Here is a 17,466-nt window from a genome sequence, read left to right as displayed (position 1 = left end):
ACCTATTCCTGACCAGACAACCGTTTTTCAAGAAAACAGAAAAATGGTTGGAGAAGAAAAATGCTGAGATACTCTAGATGTACATTTTCTAAAATATATTCCTTTTATTTATTAATTTTTTGCATAGCATGGACAGCGCTGTTTTATATATATTGAATATGGGCAGGGTCTGAGGCAAACAGTGTTTTCCTTTTTCTGATTCTGAAAATAAAAAGCTTCAGACAGCTCTGGTAAACTTAACTGAAAGTCACGTTCATATTCAGCTGGGAGTATTTCCTCCCACAGATTGAAGAATACAGGCATAGTATATAATTTAGTTATTGCATATTTGCATCTGTTCTTAAAAAAATATGCTGTCCCATAATGTGATTTACAGTATTTTTAAACAAATTTTTTTAACCTCCCTTTTTGCCTTGTTTCATAATACAGAAATTTGTGTTGTTGTTACCTGGATCCCTAAGCTTGGCATGTATAAAGGGAAATGGATGGAATAACCTTTCTTCATTAATTTGCGATGAAACTTGACAGTGGTTGGTAATAGATTTTCATGAACCTCTTTTGAAATTTCATGAAGCTATGTACTGTGTCCCAAAGGGAAAAGCACACAGAAATATAAATTTTTCCATAATATTTCAGGAGTTCACACCCCCTGAATATCATACACGAACCTTGATTTAAAATAGTGGCTCCAGAATAAATTTCGAATCATACAACTCAAGGAGAACAAAGAGAATATTAGAGAGTGAACTGAAAATAAATTGTCCATAAAATAAACATACATGATTCCTGTGTTAGTGAGTAAGAAATTAACTAAAATTATAAATCACAACTTAGGAGAGACAAAACAGAAGAAGGAAGAGGAGGAGGACCATTTAAAATAAAATCAAGTACTTCCTTTAAATCTAATTCAAGATTAGAAGTATAAAACTGTACCCATGATCAAAAATCATGAAGTAGAAAATATTTAAAATCCATTGATTGTTCTTTTAACAAAAACTGTCAGAATATCCCCCTAATTTAAAAATGGTCAACCAACCAATAAATTTACTAGTAGAGAACCATACTTTTAAAATTAGTTTTTACTTTTTATTTTCACCCGAAAGAAAGGGGAGACACGATAGGGTCCATTACATCATTATGTCTGTGTTGTTAATAAATGAATTTACATATTTGCCCTTTTTTTAATGGCTAAACCACCTTCCTAGTTACTTTGCTTTAGAAAACTTTCAAATCTCCAAACAATCATTTGTTTACACTAGAGCCTATAGGAAGACATGCTGATTGCTGGAAGGGCAGTAATAATCCCCAGAAGGATTCTGAGTATGGAAGTTTGCTTTCAACACCTGTGTCATTGGGCAAGGTCTGGCATTACCCCTAATGGGGACTTGCATGCTCAGTGTGGACTTCGCAGAAGACGCAGCCTGGGTGGAGCCTTCCCACCTGCCACAGCTCCTGCCCTGGCAGCCACATCACCCATCTTTACCTTTGGGTTCATAGTAGACGAGTTTGGGGTGAGAACCTACCTTCTGAATTTGTTATCCTTTGACTCACTGGAATAGTCATGATTTCCTTCAAATCCAGGTGTTAAATAGCACTTATTTTTTTAATGGTTGTTTTATGAAATCAGAAATTATCTACCTTTTCAGAAAATAAACTGGTTTAAATTCCTGCAAGAAACATTAGTGACATTCTAAGGTGCATTGCCATACATGAAGGGACTGATTATCATTTGAGATATATCACCTAGATGTCTCTGTGTGACCCTGCCAGCTGACAACAACCATCCATTTAGGTTTGTCCACTGGGCCTGGTATCATAAGGCACCTCCCTTTTCCTTTCGCTTTTAAAACTGTCGTAGGTTGGATAACAAATTTGTCACACTCCAAGTAACCCAATTATGTGAGGTCTGAAGGTGGGTTGATGGGACAGTAGAACTCAACACAAGGGATTAGAGCAGTAGTTCCCATGAAAAAAATCTGAGCAATGCTGCAGGAGAGGGTGCGCAGTACAGTGTCCTTTTGCCTGCAAACTCCTAAGAGGCCATGGGGTTACACCTCTAAAATTATGAAATGAAATATTGAACTTCAAAGATCCAGTCTTCTCATCTCATAAATCATGAAATTGGGACCCAAAAAGAGGACAATTGACTTATCTAATATCCAACAGCCAGTTAATTTTCTCATGGAGACTCAAGCTCAAGCTTCCCTGTGTTTGCCCAATGAATTTCCAGTTTATCTTGTCATCTCCTCATTTTGTCCAGGCCATGGTGACATAAAAAGAAATTAGGGCCTTCTTAAAAACTCAGCCTGAGTGTCCTTATTAGAGACCATTTGATTGCTTACGTGCTCACTCACCCTCTCATTGTCCCACCCCATGGCCTGGTAGCTGTGGTGTGCACAGCAGGGTGACCCCACTGGAGTACTCGTGGACTTGTGCTAAATCATCTGGAACCTGAAAATCCCTTTACCTGGTTCCATGAGTGAGTGACTCAAACTCTGTTTTCCAACCCCCAGAGTTTTTTACATCCTGAATTGTGTCCATTTCTGCTTCACAATCACTGACTGAAGGCATCCAGCTGTGCAGGTTGGGCACACAGTAGGCGTCCTAGTGCAGTCACTTGATGATGTTCAGCTTAGCAATGTCAGCTGGGGAATCAGCAGTCCTGCATTGCAAAGGCCGGCTCCTCTGCTTCAGCCAGGTCACTAGCTCTCAGGTTGGAAAATATGTATTCTGCTGGCCAATCTCAGGCTCTTTGGGGTTGAGCTGTGTGTCTGAACTGAAATCATGACTGTGCCATAACTCTGTTTGCTTCTTCTCCTTCAGTAGCATTACCCAGTAGCATCTCAGTCCTGATTCACCATCAATCCCTCCCCCATTGTTGCTCCATTGAGGGCCGGGAGCTGAGGACTTAGCCAATAGGTTCTCACCCTAATGACATCTATCAAGACCTAAAACATGATCCAGAAGAAAAGAGTCATTAGACGAAATGAAAAGTTAACAGACAAAATGACCCTGCAATTGCTAGACTTCCTTTGTTGTTTTCTTTGTAGCATTTTATTTCATTTCTTTGATGTTGGTTTATATCCTGTTGCATATCAAACCAGCATCTCTTCAACATGCAAGGCATCTAGTTTGGCTTCACTGAATATCACTCAGAAAATGGGGTGGAAAATTGTTTGCTGTGGTCATTCTTGAGCTTCCCTCTCTCATTTTGGAGACTGTTAAAAAAAATATTGAAATATTTTATATAAATTTTACATGAGCAGATATTTCTGCTTAAGCAATTTGGTTACAAAATGATCTCAGTGAACTCAGGGAGCTCTTAATAAGCATATTTTACTTAATAAAAAAACTCAGTTGAAAAGTTATAATGATATGAATTTTTCTCTGTGAAAGAAGTGTCGGGACTTATAATTAATTCTATTTCCTTGTCCCACCTAGAGAGTGACATTTCGTAATTTATCACTAGCCAATATATTTTGTTAAATCCAGTACTGTTGTGTTTTATTGTCCTGCCAAACAGGTCCTTTCCTGTCCTTGAAACCCGCTATGACGGTCGTCGTTGTCAGTGGTGTTGGTGTTGTGTGTGGTTTGCTGCATGGCAGTGTGTTGGTCAATTGACCCATGTGTAAACTGATGTACCACTGGTGTTTTAACACTGTGTCTCTGTAACTGTTTGCGCTGCTAGCTGCTACACTGAAGCAACCATGCTGTTCTCAAGGCAGTCTACCCTTGATGATTTAGATGGACCAGAAACTGTTCCTAAAACAAGTGAGCGTGCTCGACCTAGGCTCCGTAAAATGCTCAGCTTGGATATGTCCTCCTCATCAGCTGACAGTGGCAGTTTAGCATCAAGGTGCTTAACTTGTGCATGCTTTGTTCCATAATTTTATCATCTTTTTCCCTTTTGTGTCACTGCAAATATAAGTTCTTGTGATGTATGTTTTCTTTTTATTTATTTTTTTAAGAATTTGCATGAGTAACCAAAGCATAACCACCACCCTTTCTGGGACATAACTGGTCGTTCCCAGGACAGCATTTATTAAACTAACTGCTCTTTAGTTTTTGTCTGTTAGGAGTTTCTTTAAAAACCTTATGATAAACATTGTCCTCCATTTTGTAAGTAGTTTACACTTTTCACTTTCAAAGAAAAAAGCATGTTTCTTCCTTGGTTGAGAGCTCATGTAGGCAGTCCTCACAGGGGAAATGTGTCAGGAAAGGTAAAAAAAATTATTCCCCTGATTTCATCAAAAGATACATGCAATAGGAAAAAAGTCCAAAAATCAGTAATAGCGGTCCTTTTTAATTGATACAGAGTAAATCTGTCCACGTTTTATATACATAACTGACATAAAAGTCAGAATATGTTTTACCATTGTTCTTTTTAAAAGAACATTATTATGCAGAATATATCATGTTTGTAGACCATAACTTGTTTTGTTTGGAAAAGATTACTTTGGGCTTAAGTTTTCTCATTAAATTCTACCATAAAATAACAATCACTTGGAAATGAAATTATTTGCATAAAGTCCAAAAGTTCTTTTTTGAGTTGTCTTTAATGGTCAGCAGGGGCACAGAGGCATCAGCAACATTGTGCTTATCCTGACACCAAAATAACCCAATCCAAAACTAATTTCAATTTTGGCAGATTAGAGGTTTGTTCACTTCTTTTTGTTGGCAGCTATGTATCTTAATAGGGTGCTGCAGTATGCTGGAGTCTGGCAATGATGGGAATGCCTTGGCCATTTGAGATGTCCTCTGGCAGACACTTGCTATGCCATTCCACTTGGTTGATTTCTGAAGGTACCAAGATTTGTTGAATCTCTTCAGGGCCAGACCAGATCCAAAACCATAGAAAGAGTGCTTGTTATTGGATATAGTGTAACCAGAAGTTAGAACTAGTGTGGGGATGGCTCCATTGGTCTGAAAATTCCCTGAGATGATCAATTCCATGGCCTTCCTAGGAGGCTATGTCTAATTGAGGTAAGTCTTAGCAAAAAGCTTGTTTGGTTTGGCATTCCAAGATCCTTCTACATGATGTGCATACTTAGGGTCAAAGTCACAGCAATATTAAACACTTGACCAGGAACCAAGAACACATGCAAATTTGGTTCTTCAGTCTCAGGGCTCAGCCAATGCTCATCCGTTCATTCATTTATTTGTTGACACATCTACACCAGTGTTGATGACAAGAAAAATAAGTACAATCTGTGCATTTGAGGATCTCAGTGATTTTGGACCCTAGATGCCCGGATATGCCATTGAGATAACTGCATATTTCAGAGTCTAACGAATTATAGCTCTATATCTACAGATTCCATATAACCAGATAACTTTTGTTTCTCTCCCCTTTGGGGACTGGATTCTCTGACATAGACAAAATTAAAAGGCATGCCATGAATTTTACTGGTGTGGCTGCTCTATTTTCATTTCCAACTTTTCCTGCATGGACCTGGCAAGGAAAGTCAGAAGATAAAACATTAAAAGGAGGAGAGGAGAGATGCAAGAGAAAGGAACAGGGTGCCAAAAAGAGAGAATGAAGAGAAGGGTAGAGAGCCGATAGGAAGTGAATGCTAGAAGGGGAGCTGACAGAAGAACATCAATTAAAGTAGTTGGGAGGAGAGAGAGCAAGAGTGAACGCTGAGGGTGGACAAACAGCCCGAAGGAGAGATCACAGGGGGAAGAGAAAATTGTGTGTTTCCTTCTGTAAACAAAGAGCTCAGTGGGAGATGTTTGGGAATCGGAGAGATGGTAAAATTTCAGTCTAATGTAATAAGTGCCAATAACAAAAAGGCAAACGATGGAAAAACAGGAAGAGAGAATAAATATTAAAGAAGTATGCCTTTTTTAAATAAAGCATGAAGTTGTTCAGCCAATATTTTATCATTTCTATCCTCCTTTTCTGGATCGGGGTGGGTCCCTTGCACAAGACTGAGATTAGGTTTATCTTGGTCAACATCAACAGACCCAAACTGGCAAGACTTCTTTCTCATTTGCATATGCACCCTGCTTTAAAATATATATAATGGTAGGTATGCTATGCTATGACTTGATTTGGAGATAAACAATGGAACCCATGGCTGTGAATTTTGATACGATTTTTAAAACCTCTGTGCATAGTTGGATTTAGCAACTTGTGAGACATGTTGACTTACTCTGGTTTTCAACTGGGTGTGTGCACTGTCAGCTTTTGCATTTGAGAGGCTGCTGTTTTCAGTCTCTGCAGACCAGATGTGAATCTCACAAAGGAACAAAGCAGGTAGAATGCACGGAGGTGAGATGGGGTATTTAATTTTCTCACATGCATTGATGTTTTTATTTGGGAGTGCTGAGAAGGTTTCTTGAGAATTTGGAGGGATTCCAAGGAACTGTATGCTAAGACAAGTGTCTGTGTGGGTCCCTTTCTCCTAACAGCGAGCCCACGCAGTGCACCATGCTATACTCCCGCCAGGGGACCACAGAAACCATAGAAGAGGTGGAGACGGAGCAAGACGAGGAGGTGGGAGTCAGGGACAGTGACGATGAGGGCGGTGAGGCCACATTGGATGCAGGGCCAGAGGGGCCCGAAGAGGAGGAGGAAGAGGAAGACGTGGAGGAGGAAGAGATGGAGGAGGCAGAGGAGACGGAAGAATCCGAGGAGGCCAGCGTCACCCCTGACACTGAGCTGCCACAATACTCCACCGAGGAGGGCGACGTGGAGGTCCCTCCATCCTACAGCAAGGCTGTCAGTTTTGAGCGCCTGTCCTTCGGCTCGAGGGATGACTCTGCAAGCCCGAGCCGCATGGCGGTCAGCCCCGACGACAGCCGCTCCGACAGGCTGGAGTCCAGCATCTTACCACCCCTGACTCACGAGCTGACTGCCAGTGAGCTGCTGCTGAACAAGTAAGAGCCCGCTGGCTGCTTGGAGGCGGAGCTGGGGGTCAGCGCTTCCATGGGCTGTGGTTGTGCATAGAGAAACTCACCTATTAAAAATACCCACCTAGATAGTCACTGCTAACAGATACAATTTTCATTACTGCAAATACAGAACTTCAGGTTTTCTATCACTAAATGGTAGAACTAGCAGAAGTTGTCAATAGACACCGTGCTCACATTTCTTTCTGTAATAAAAATGTAGGTTGTTTCCACAAGAAATCTAGGGAACCAGGAAACAAGGAAGGACAGGAGGGATCATGCAAAATGGAAAAAAGTAATTTGGAGAAATGAAGACAAATTTATTGTCATGTTGTTTACTTAAACAGGATGTTTCATGACGATGAGCTTGAAGAGTCAGAACAATTCTACGTTGACCAGCCCAGGTTCTTGCTGTTGTTCTACGCCATGTATAACACTCTGGTGGCACGCTCAGAAATGGTGTGCTATTTTGTGATCATCCTAAACCACATGGTCTCTGCCTCCATGATCACCCTCGTGCTCCCCATTCTGATCTTCCTCTGGGCCATGCTGTCTGTCCCAAGGCCCAGCAGACGGTTCTGGATGATGGCCATTGTCTACACAGAGGTAGGCCTTTTGTGGAACCTTCACTCTAGGTGGGCCTGCCCAGCCTCCGGGTAGTTTCACACAGAACAGTTAGATGGATATTCTTGGATAAACAAATGAGTATAACTAACAGTTATCTAATGCTCGTAGTTTTATGTATCTTTTCACATTTCACACCTCACACAAGATAGCTGCTACTATCACTCCTATTTAACAGATAAGGAACCAGCTGTTAGTGAGACTAAAGGCCCAAAGTTACCCAGCTGGTGAGTGTTGGGGCTGACGCCTGAAGCCTGGTTGTCTGTCTTATAATATTAACCACTGAGATATTAACAGTGCTAGGCAGAACTAAACATAGTGCCTGGAGCCTGTGGATATCATTTGAGTGGATACTGAATTAACCAATACAGTAAGCACTGTGAATATAGTTTGATGCAATATGCATATTTTCCATTTTTGAGCCTAAAAGCCAGTTTCCACACCTCAAAACACAAAGGTATATAATGACCCACTTAAAAATCTGAATAACAAAAATTGTGAATTGCCAGCCCATTTCCATCACTTGTGAGAGTACAAGAGACACTCTGACCAATTGTATGGACCTACTTTTCTATTCTATTAAATATATAGACGATCACGAATTCCCATTGCAACCATAAAATTGAATATATAGATGATGTATTACAGAATTGTACACCTGAAACCTAAGTAACTTTACTAACAATTGTCACCCTAATAAAGTTTAATTTAAAAAAAGAAAAGAAAAGGGATCTCTATAGACTTTGTGCCTTGGGATATCATAGTTCTTTGTGTTAGGTTTGTGAAGTAGGCTAATTTTCTTACCTGGCTCATGAGAAAAGGTTTTCACTAATAATGGTACTATAATTACTTCTTAAATTATAATACTTGTGATTGATGTACTATTAGAGTCTAGAAATTTTGCAGGTTTATAAATAATTCAACAGTAAAAGCAAAGTTATATGTTAAATCATATCAAAATTATTCAGTTTAAAGTATTAATGCCATGTATCTTATTTCCATAATAAAAATAAAAGATGAAAAGCCAAATATTACTTTAATTAGCCTGTACATCACAATCTGCCAATTGTTCTTAAATATTACTTCCAATACAGCACTTTGTTATGCAGGATATAAATGACTCCTTATTTGGGGAATGGGTACATTCTCTAACACCTCTGTGGGAGGGATTTTCTCAACTAGGAGTAAAGTATGAACAGGTACTGAGAATATGGAAAATGGAACAAGAGCTAGTTATACACAGCTTTCATCTTAAAAATAAAATCTTCCTGGTTGAGTAAACTTGGATTCTCTATTTTTTCTGTCACACTGAGGAATGAAGAAGTAGGAAATTGTTGTTAAAGAAGTAGGAAGTTGATGTTAATTCACTCCACAATGTGGACTATGTGCCAAAACCCAAGAACTCAGGATGAAAATACAACAAGTAAAAAAAGAAAAGAAAAGAAAAGAAAAGGGGAAAAAAATCAGTTTCTGTTTCTCAATGGCTCACAGTTTTATGTGGTAGACAGATATGAGGTAAACAAAGAATTGCCCTACAATTGATATAAAACTTCATTAAAGACTATACAAGACTTAGATGGAGGCTGTGCCTCATGCAGCCTGGTGGGGTGGAGAGAGGTTAGATATCACGGTAACTTCACAGTGAAAGAGAACTTAGAGCTGAGTCTTAAGGCATGAGTGTAAGATCACCAAAGGAAGAATAACAAAGAGAGCTGCTGTCATTAGGAATAACCCATGAAAAGAAACAAAGGCATAAGACAAACCTGGCATGTGCTAAGAATGACAGGTGGCTTATGATAGTTAGAAGGCAGGCTGCAAGTGAAGAGTGCAGCAGATTGAGTTCGGGAATGTCAACAGGGTTTATGCTTAGGACTTATCCCCTTGGACTGAAAGATTTGAACAGGGGCATGACTCAATCAGGTTTGCGTTTTTTGCAAGTTTTTATACAGAATGAATGTGGAGGCATGGAGACCAGGTAGGAAATGATTTTAGCTGTCTGGGTGAGAAGTAATAGGGTCTGAATGAAGTGACAATGAGGTTGATGATAAGTGGGTAAATGAGGTTTTAGTAATTGACTAAAACTGGTTGGAATGTGAGGGAGAAAAGGAGAAGCAAGGATGAGCATTTGGTACATGGAGATGCCGTCCACTAAGATGAGAAACACAGGACTGTTCTTTGCAGAAGCTTGTCTAAGAAGGTGCTAGAGGAGAAGAGCTAAAGGGAGATTCTAGGTCAAGAGAGGACTTTTGAATGTATTTTTTATTGATGAATTATGTTACAGCGAACTCCTGATGATATAGACATTAGAGGTATGCTTATATGAAACCCATCAATTTTCTCATTTGTCTTCCTACCTCTTCTCTACAACAAACCACTTCTTTACAACATTTGTACCCTGAACTAGTTACTGACACAACTGGACAGTTTGTTACACTTATTTGTATTTCTTCTTGAGAAGAAATTTCAATGAGCCATAAAGTAGTGAGAAAAAAGAGATTGGAGTAAAGTAAAAATTGTGTACATCAAAACTGTGTGATATGTTCATAAAGATTACCAATTGCAGCAATATATAAAATATAAACATATAAATATTATTTTGTTAATTTTTCCTAATTACCATGCGTTAATAGCAGCATAATTAATTAAATGTAAATTAAATCAGTATAAATTAAGCAACTAACTTAAGGAAATCATTTAAGCAGTGTCATGAGTAACCTGACTGGCCCTGATATATCTACTATCAAAGGCATTTGTGAGGGTAAGATATAGCCCTTGTTCTAAAGTCAACGCTCTGTAAAAATAATGATGTTATTATTCCACATAATTCTGTGTATTACTATGATCAAAACTGTGAAATGGATTTTTTTAATGTTTTATATTGCTGTTTCTCTTATATAACTATTCTTAAAAGGAGTAATTTTTTTATTATTATTATTTCTATCATCTGTGTGCAGGTGACAATTGTGGTCAAGTATTTCTTCCAATTTGGGTTTTTTCCCTGGAATAAGAATGTGGAATTGAACAAGGATAAACCTTACCATCCACCTAATATCATAGGTGTGGAAAAGAAAGAAGGCTATGTTCTTTATGATCTCATTCAGCTCCTGGCTCTTTTCTTCCATCGATCAATTCTGAAGGTACTGCCCATTAACAGTTACCCAGCACATGTTGATAATTGTAATACTCCTGTAATACTCCTGGAGAATGTGAACATTAGGATTGGTGACAGTGCTGAGGGGACAGTGAGTGGCATCTTCCTGTATGCTCTTTTAAAAAACAAACACACACACTAAAAAGCAATTATATTCATTTGTTGTACATTTTCTCCAACACTGTACTCAATAATGAAATTTGTAATAAGTCTGGGAGAATATTTCCCCATAGTTCTACCCTGGGTTGAACATTGAATAACTAATCCACATTTGTGGGAATTGCTTGAATGGCATAAAATATTTTAATGCCTGATATGCTAAATTCTACTCCAAGTTTAAACCAAAACATCAGAGACCTATAATTTCGGGTGGATCATATTCCCTCTTATCTCCATCCTAATCGCTGCCTATTTTCTAGTAGCATTGTTTTATTGGGTAGTTTCTTGTCATGCGACCATTAGCTTTGGTGAGAGATCAAACATTAAATAGTCTGGTGAAGCCAGTGCTATGCTTTCCGTAAGCTTATTGTTAAGAAGGCCATTTATCACACTGCTTTGGGAAGACATGACTACAGGATGAGCTGTCTCAGGTTCAGTAACTCTTGTCATCCTGAGCAACTATGTGGGTTTTTCCTTCTTGTATCCTGTGAACTATAAGCTAAGCTTGTATGTATGCAAAATACGCTACTCAATGATAAAAATTAGAAATTATTGTATAGCACACATTTTATGTGTTGATGTGCCTATTGTCACAACCTTACTTCTCTTCCTTTAACCTTGTCTCCTTTTATAAAATATTTTAAATTTATTTTATCAAGTAGTATCTTTATTAGTTCCTTTTTAGAATAGGCTTGACCTATGTTAATACTATATATATTATACACGCATATACATGTATGCACACATACCTATGTAACAGTGTGTTCAACTTCTGTCCTACTCAATGGGTATTTCAAACTGGGTTCATCTTCATATACCTTTGTTTAAGATCTTCACTCTATCTTTTGTCATCTTGCAAAGTACCCAAGTCCCGAACATTCCATTTGGGGGAAGTCTTCTTGGGTCATTGGGTTGTGGTATGTTATCTGAGGACAGCAGTTAGCCAAAACTGAATTTATCCAAATACTCCAGTTCTTCTGATGAATATATTAATTACCTGAATTAATCCAATTTATTAATTATTGTTATGAGTATATTAATAAATGTATTAATCTTATTGTTTTAGTTCTAGAAATTAGTTTAAATTTTAGCATTTAAAAATGATGGTATAATTTTGGCCACTTTAGAATTCTTTTGCAACTTTTGTATCCTTTTTGCATGTAATTTTGAAAATTTTATAAACCTTTAGGCAATTTTACTATTTTTCATCAATATTCAAATGGTTTAACAGCTACAATTTTATATTTAAAGTATATAATAAACAATATTTTGGTGATTTCTTTTTTGAAAATTTCATTTATATGGTGAATGTATATGAGATTTAAGGTACTGGTATTATGCTGAAATTTTGGCAAATGATATGAAAAATACTTTTTGAAATGATAAATCTTTTTATAGAAAACCAAACAACCCTACAGTTTTTGAAAAGAATAAACCTCATATAGAATGCTACTATGGAAACCAAATAATGAAAACTATGTAGAAATGTAAAAAGTGGTTAAGTCTATCCTATTTAGTATTAATTGCTGCAATTTTATGAATAATTAGAAGATTAACAAACTTAAATATACTGCTAAGAAAGTAGAAAAAGAATCCAAATATGTTAAAATGTTGGCAAAAGGCAAAACAACTTTTTAAATGATTTGAAAGAAATCAGTGTAAACTGTAAAGTCCCCTTAAGAACACCTAAAATGTTTGTTTATAAGAATAATTCAATATGTTTAAACAATATATCTATAAATAAATATTTAAGAATAATCTTTAAATTATGTGACTTTGTCTTGATGAATTGATTATTCTCCGAGTTGGTTTTTGATTAACTGATTTATGGCAAATTGGCCTGGAGCTTTTATCCTCTAACATATGTGTCAGACGGAGGACTGGTCAGTCTTGGGGAATAAACACAAAGCGTGCTCAGGAGGCAGTGGGCTCATTTGGGAATTTCATCCAACAGCAGCAAGGTCATCTCATCATAAGGGTGACTTGTGATCCAGGTAGCATATTGCTCTAACACAGTCCCTGGTTTCTCAGCCTTCTTTTCTACTGTCATTCCTCCCGTCTTTATGAGCCCCTTTTATTTTCTTGAAGCAAAACCCAGGCTGTGCAGAATGCATCATAACCTGTGAGCCAACATTCTTTGAGTAAAGTTATTTGCAGCTCTGTTTCTGAGTTAGTCATGGGTGATTCAAGGATTCATATCTTGTTATACAGGCTGGAGTAGGGACAGCATCATTATTCAAGTACAGATATTTGGAGAACACGAGGCAGTGAGGCTAAATTCACCCACTGATATTTCAAGTAGATACTTTGAATGTTATTATAAGCATAGAGATGTGTGTTCTGGAAAGCACTTTCGCTCAAGGAACAAGTAAAGTGATTATAATTTCATGTTTACTCCATCTGTCAAACATCACCTGTCTCCATCTCAATTAATTAGCCAATGTCTTAGAATCTACCCTCACTCATCTCTATTCTACAGGGACCATCACAACATTATCGATAAGCTTTTTTAGAATCCCTTCCCCTTCCTTGGTTTCTAATCTTTTTCTTGTTTTTAATTTCAGCTTTATTGAGGTATGATTGACAAATAAAATTGTAAAATATTTAAAGTATACATTGTGGTAATTAGGTAAATGTATACATTGTGAAAGGGTTCCCCATCTAGTTAATTAATGCATCCATCACCTTATATACGGATTTTTTATGAAAAAATATATAAGTTCCACTCTGTTAGCAAATTTTCAGTTATACAACATAGTGTTTTCAACTATAGTCACTCTGTTTTACCTTTGGTTTTCTAATCTTGGGGGACAGTATGTTGGGTGAGATATTATAGGGCAGAATACCAGCTCTCTCACCTCAAATGGCAGTCTGAATTGTCCCCTCCAATGCTTTTTTAGTGCCATGGCTTATGGGATGAAGACGACATCACTGAAAGTGGCACCGACAAAGAAGAATCAGATGATGAGCTGTCCCTCAGTCATGGCAGAAGGGCTTCCTCTGGTTCTCTGAAATCCATCAACCTGGCCGCGTCCACAGAGTCAGTGCACGTGTCCTTCCCTGAGCAGCCGACAGCTGTACGGAGGAAACGCTCTGGCAGCAGCTCCCAGATATCCCATAGATCCAGCTTTTCTTCAAATAGGTCCCAAAGAGGTATCCATCATGTGGTATCCCTGGGCTGGAATAACACCCTGAGGTGTTTCGTTTTCCTGGTGCCAGTGGGTCTGGGGCAGGCGAGTTTGTTGGGTGTTACCAAGGAGACAGATCTTGTGATGTGAAAAGAAAGTAATTTGAAATCAAACAGACCCAAGTTTAAATCCTGACTCAGCTGTGTGTGACCTGGGGCAGTCACATCGTTGCTCAAATGTCAGATTCCTTCCCAGGACAGGGATTTCAGATAATTGTGAAGAGTGACCAGTGCACTGTGTGGTACCTGGTGCCACACTGCTGGGCACATGATAGTTTTAAGATCCTATCCAGAGATTCTGCTGGGTGTGTCCAGAGTGCTGTAAATCACAATTTATTTCAAAAATATATTTAGATTTTATTGATGGGAACTTTTCAGCCACACCATCTACTGATTTCCTCAGCTAGTTATTAATTTCTTACTAACAGTAAGTGTAATCAGAAAGTAGATATGCCTTACAGTTGCCACTCCTCGAGTAATTATGTGCTTGTATTTATAGCGCTCCTGTTAGAAGCTTATCAAACACTTGTGTACTGTCATGTGCTGCATAATGACTTTTCAGGTATACCACACCCGAATGGGTATACCATAGAGCTATAGCTTAATTGTGTAGGCTATGCCATCCAGGTTTGTGTAAGTGCACTCTATGATGTTCACACAACCACGAAATTGTATTTCTCAGAATGTATTCCCACCGTGTTAATTGGCACATGACCATATTCATCTTCAGAATATACTTTTCAGGCAGATGTTGGCAGATCATCTTACATTCATTTCTCAGTTAAAGAAATTAGGACATAAGAAAAGGGATGGGGCATGGACCCAATCTGGAACACCTGCGACCTAGGACCCCATTTAGCACTATAAAAGCTCTTCTTCCCCGCACAAAGATCACATAACAATCCAGGGAAGAATCAGCACTGGGTGTGAAAACCCACAGATGTGTTTTCCTATAGAAGCAGAGTTGAGACGGCACTTTCCAAATTCTCAGTCACCATTCTTAGGGACCTGTGTTTTCTCACCTGGAAACAATTTCAAGCCATCCCCCTGCATGTGGCCCCAGGGACTCCTGTGACATCTATGTCAATAAACATGTACCTCACGGTGCATCTTGGTTTTTTTTTTTTTCCAACATACTTTTTATTAATGTCAGGCACAAAACAATGTAATACTTAGACATTTGTCATTCATATCCCTCACACAGTTTTCTTTTATTTCTAGGCAGCACAAGCACCCGAAACAGCAGTCAAAAAGGAAGCAGTGTTTTGAGCATCAAGCAAAAAAGCAAAAGAGAACTTTATGTGGAAAAGCTTCAAGAACATATAATCAAAGCAAAAGCATTTACCATAAAGAAGTGAGTGGGTGAAAATAATTACGTCATGAGTTTTATTTTAGGGTGGGGGAACTTTGGGAAATAATTGATAACAATGATTTCATATAAACCATAGGTAAAGAGCAGAGAATGACTTCTCATATCACAAACATCACCTTCGTAAGGCAGAATAAATTGATCCATTATTATATTGTATAAAAATTACTTTTCAATAAGTATGAGTCAGTTTTATATCCACATTTACAAACACAATTTTCTATTTGAACAGGGTAAATAAGTAATTTCAGGAGCTCATAGTAGGTAATTCCAGGCATATTCATGGTAACATCCAACTGGACAAAGAGGAATTTGATTCAAAGCGGGAAGGGCCTTAGACATACACTCTCCTTCTAGAGAGGGGAAACTGAGGCACATGGTGGGGAAATAGTTTGTCCTTGGACATATAGCCAGTCTCCAACAAAATGCACAGGTCCCTCCTAAGTGTCAAGGACACAGACAAACAGCAGACAAGGAGTGGGAATGGAGGACATACAGCAGGGCTGACCCTGAATGTGGGCTTTGAGACCAGGAAGGCCATCCACACCTGAATGTGGCCTTAAATTGAAGGCAGAAGCCAGAGCACAGTAAAATAGGGCAGAGGCTGGGCAGACAAGCAAGAGCCAGGACACAGTTATGAAGGACAGAGCAATGTGAGTTCAAAAGCCCAGGGCTCTAGAAACCAGGAGATGCTCAGGACCAAAAAGGGGAGGGGCAGGAATGCCTAAGGATGACCTAGTGCTGGGTCAGTATGTCAGGTCTAAGCCCTCATGCATTCCCATTTATTTCTTACCCCAGCCCTGTGCCTCAGTTCTTATTATTACCCACATTTTAACAGAAGAGGAAACAAAAACAGCGAGAGTTAAGTAGCAGGCTCAAGGTCTCACAAGTGGAGAGGAATTGAATCAAGTGACAAACCTCTTGATTTGCCCCTAAATTCCAGGTCTTTATACCACTCTATTACATTTCAGGTGGGAGAAAAATTTGTGGTTCCATTGGCAAAAAGGGCTGCAGTGCCTACCTTGGCAATGAACTCGTATATACTCTGTTAGTACAGGAGTTGCTCCTGCAGCAGGACTATCCTGAGGCTGTAAGAGAGGTACAACCTGGTTGGAAAGAGGAATGCATAGGAAGAGAATGGTTGCAGTATCTGGTCATTCCTCCCATCCTGCCCTTCCTGAAGCAAGTGGGTGGGTGGGGGGGTCTCTGTTTTGCAGGACTCTGCAAATATATGTGCCCATCAGACAGTTCTTCTACAACCTCATCCACCCAGACTACAGCGCTGTGACTGATGTCTATGTGCTCATGTTCCTGGCTGACACTGTCGACTTCGTCATCATAGTCTTTGGCTTTTGGGCCTTTGGGGTAGGTGGGGGTAAAGGCCACAATCCCTCTAGTGACGAATAGTGATGCTGTCCTGAGAAATGCCACTTAGGCCTGAACCTGTTGTCTTTTTCCCAGAAACACTCAGCAGCAGCAGACATCACCTCTTCACTCTCTGAGGACCAGGTACCTGGGCCATTTCTGGTGATGGTTCTCATTCAGTTTGGAACCATGGTGGTGGACCGAGCATTGTACCTCAGGAAGACTGTATTGGGAAAGGTCATTTTCCAGGTCATTCTTGTGTTTGGAATTCACTTCTGGATGTTCTTCATCTTGCCTGGTGTGACTGAGAGGTAAGGTCTTTGGAAACCAGAGCCATGGGCCCACCTTAATGCCAACACATTCTATAAGGTTATCACTCCATATGTATCAGCACAGCAAAATCACCAGGTGCAGGCAGAGGCATGGCAAAGCATCCCCATGGGTAAGAAATGTTAGAGTTTTTAATCAATATGAAATTCAGTATGAATCCAAAGTGTGAACTGATTCCTCAAAAATATTTTCATTGCATGTTCATAGGCATATATACAAATAGGGTTTTCAGAATAAGAGAGGTGACAATTCTGAGGATCAGAGCAAACCTAGGGTTCTTATGCTGTGATTGTCTCTACACCTAGTAGATACAGAGATGAATTGGAACATGGTCTTAGGATGAGAGGACATGAGACTATGTCATTTGAGAAGTGGATGAAAAAATGG

At 38.9% G+C, this 17,466-nt stretch overlaps 1 protein-coding gene across 1 annotated transcript in view; it reads left to right on the top strand.

The window, feature by feature from the left end:
* The window catches only part of PIEZO2 (piezo type mechanosensitive ion channel component 2), a 457,095-nt gene that overhangs the window by 417,083 nt on the left and 22,546 nt on the right, over positions 1 to 17,466 (top strand). The window contains exons 40-46 of the mRNA XM_081077986.1: positions 6,415 to 6,882; positions 7,242 to 7,500; positions 10,473 to 10,655; positions 13,729 to 13,981; positions 15,237 to 15,369; positions 16,602 to 16,749; positions 16,846 to 17,060. Coding sequence (XP_080934112.1) covers positions 6,415 to 6,882; positions 7,242 to 7,500; positions 10,473 to 10,655; positions 13,729 to 13,981; positions 15,237 to 15,369; positions 16,602 to 16,749; positions 16,846 to 17,060 — 1,659 coding nt within the window. The remainder of the gene's footprint in view (positions 1 to 6,414; positions 6,883 to 7,241; positions 7,501 to 10,472; positions 10,656 to 13,728; positions 13,982 to 15,236; positions 15,370 to 16,601; positions 16,750 to 16,845; positions 17,061 to 17,466) is intronic.

Source organism: Rhinolophus hipposideros, assembly GCF_964194185.1.
Source record: "Rhinolophus hipposideros genome assembly, chromosome: 17".
Taxonomy (NCBI): domain Eukaryota; kingdom Metazoa; phylum Chordata; class Mammalia; order Chiroptera; family Rhinolophidae; genus Rhinolophus; species Rhinolophus hipposideros.
Note: the sequence above shows the minus strand (reverse complement) of the source record. Positions and strands in the feature narration are given on the sequence as shown.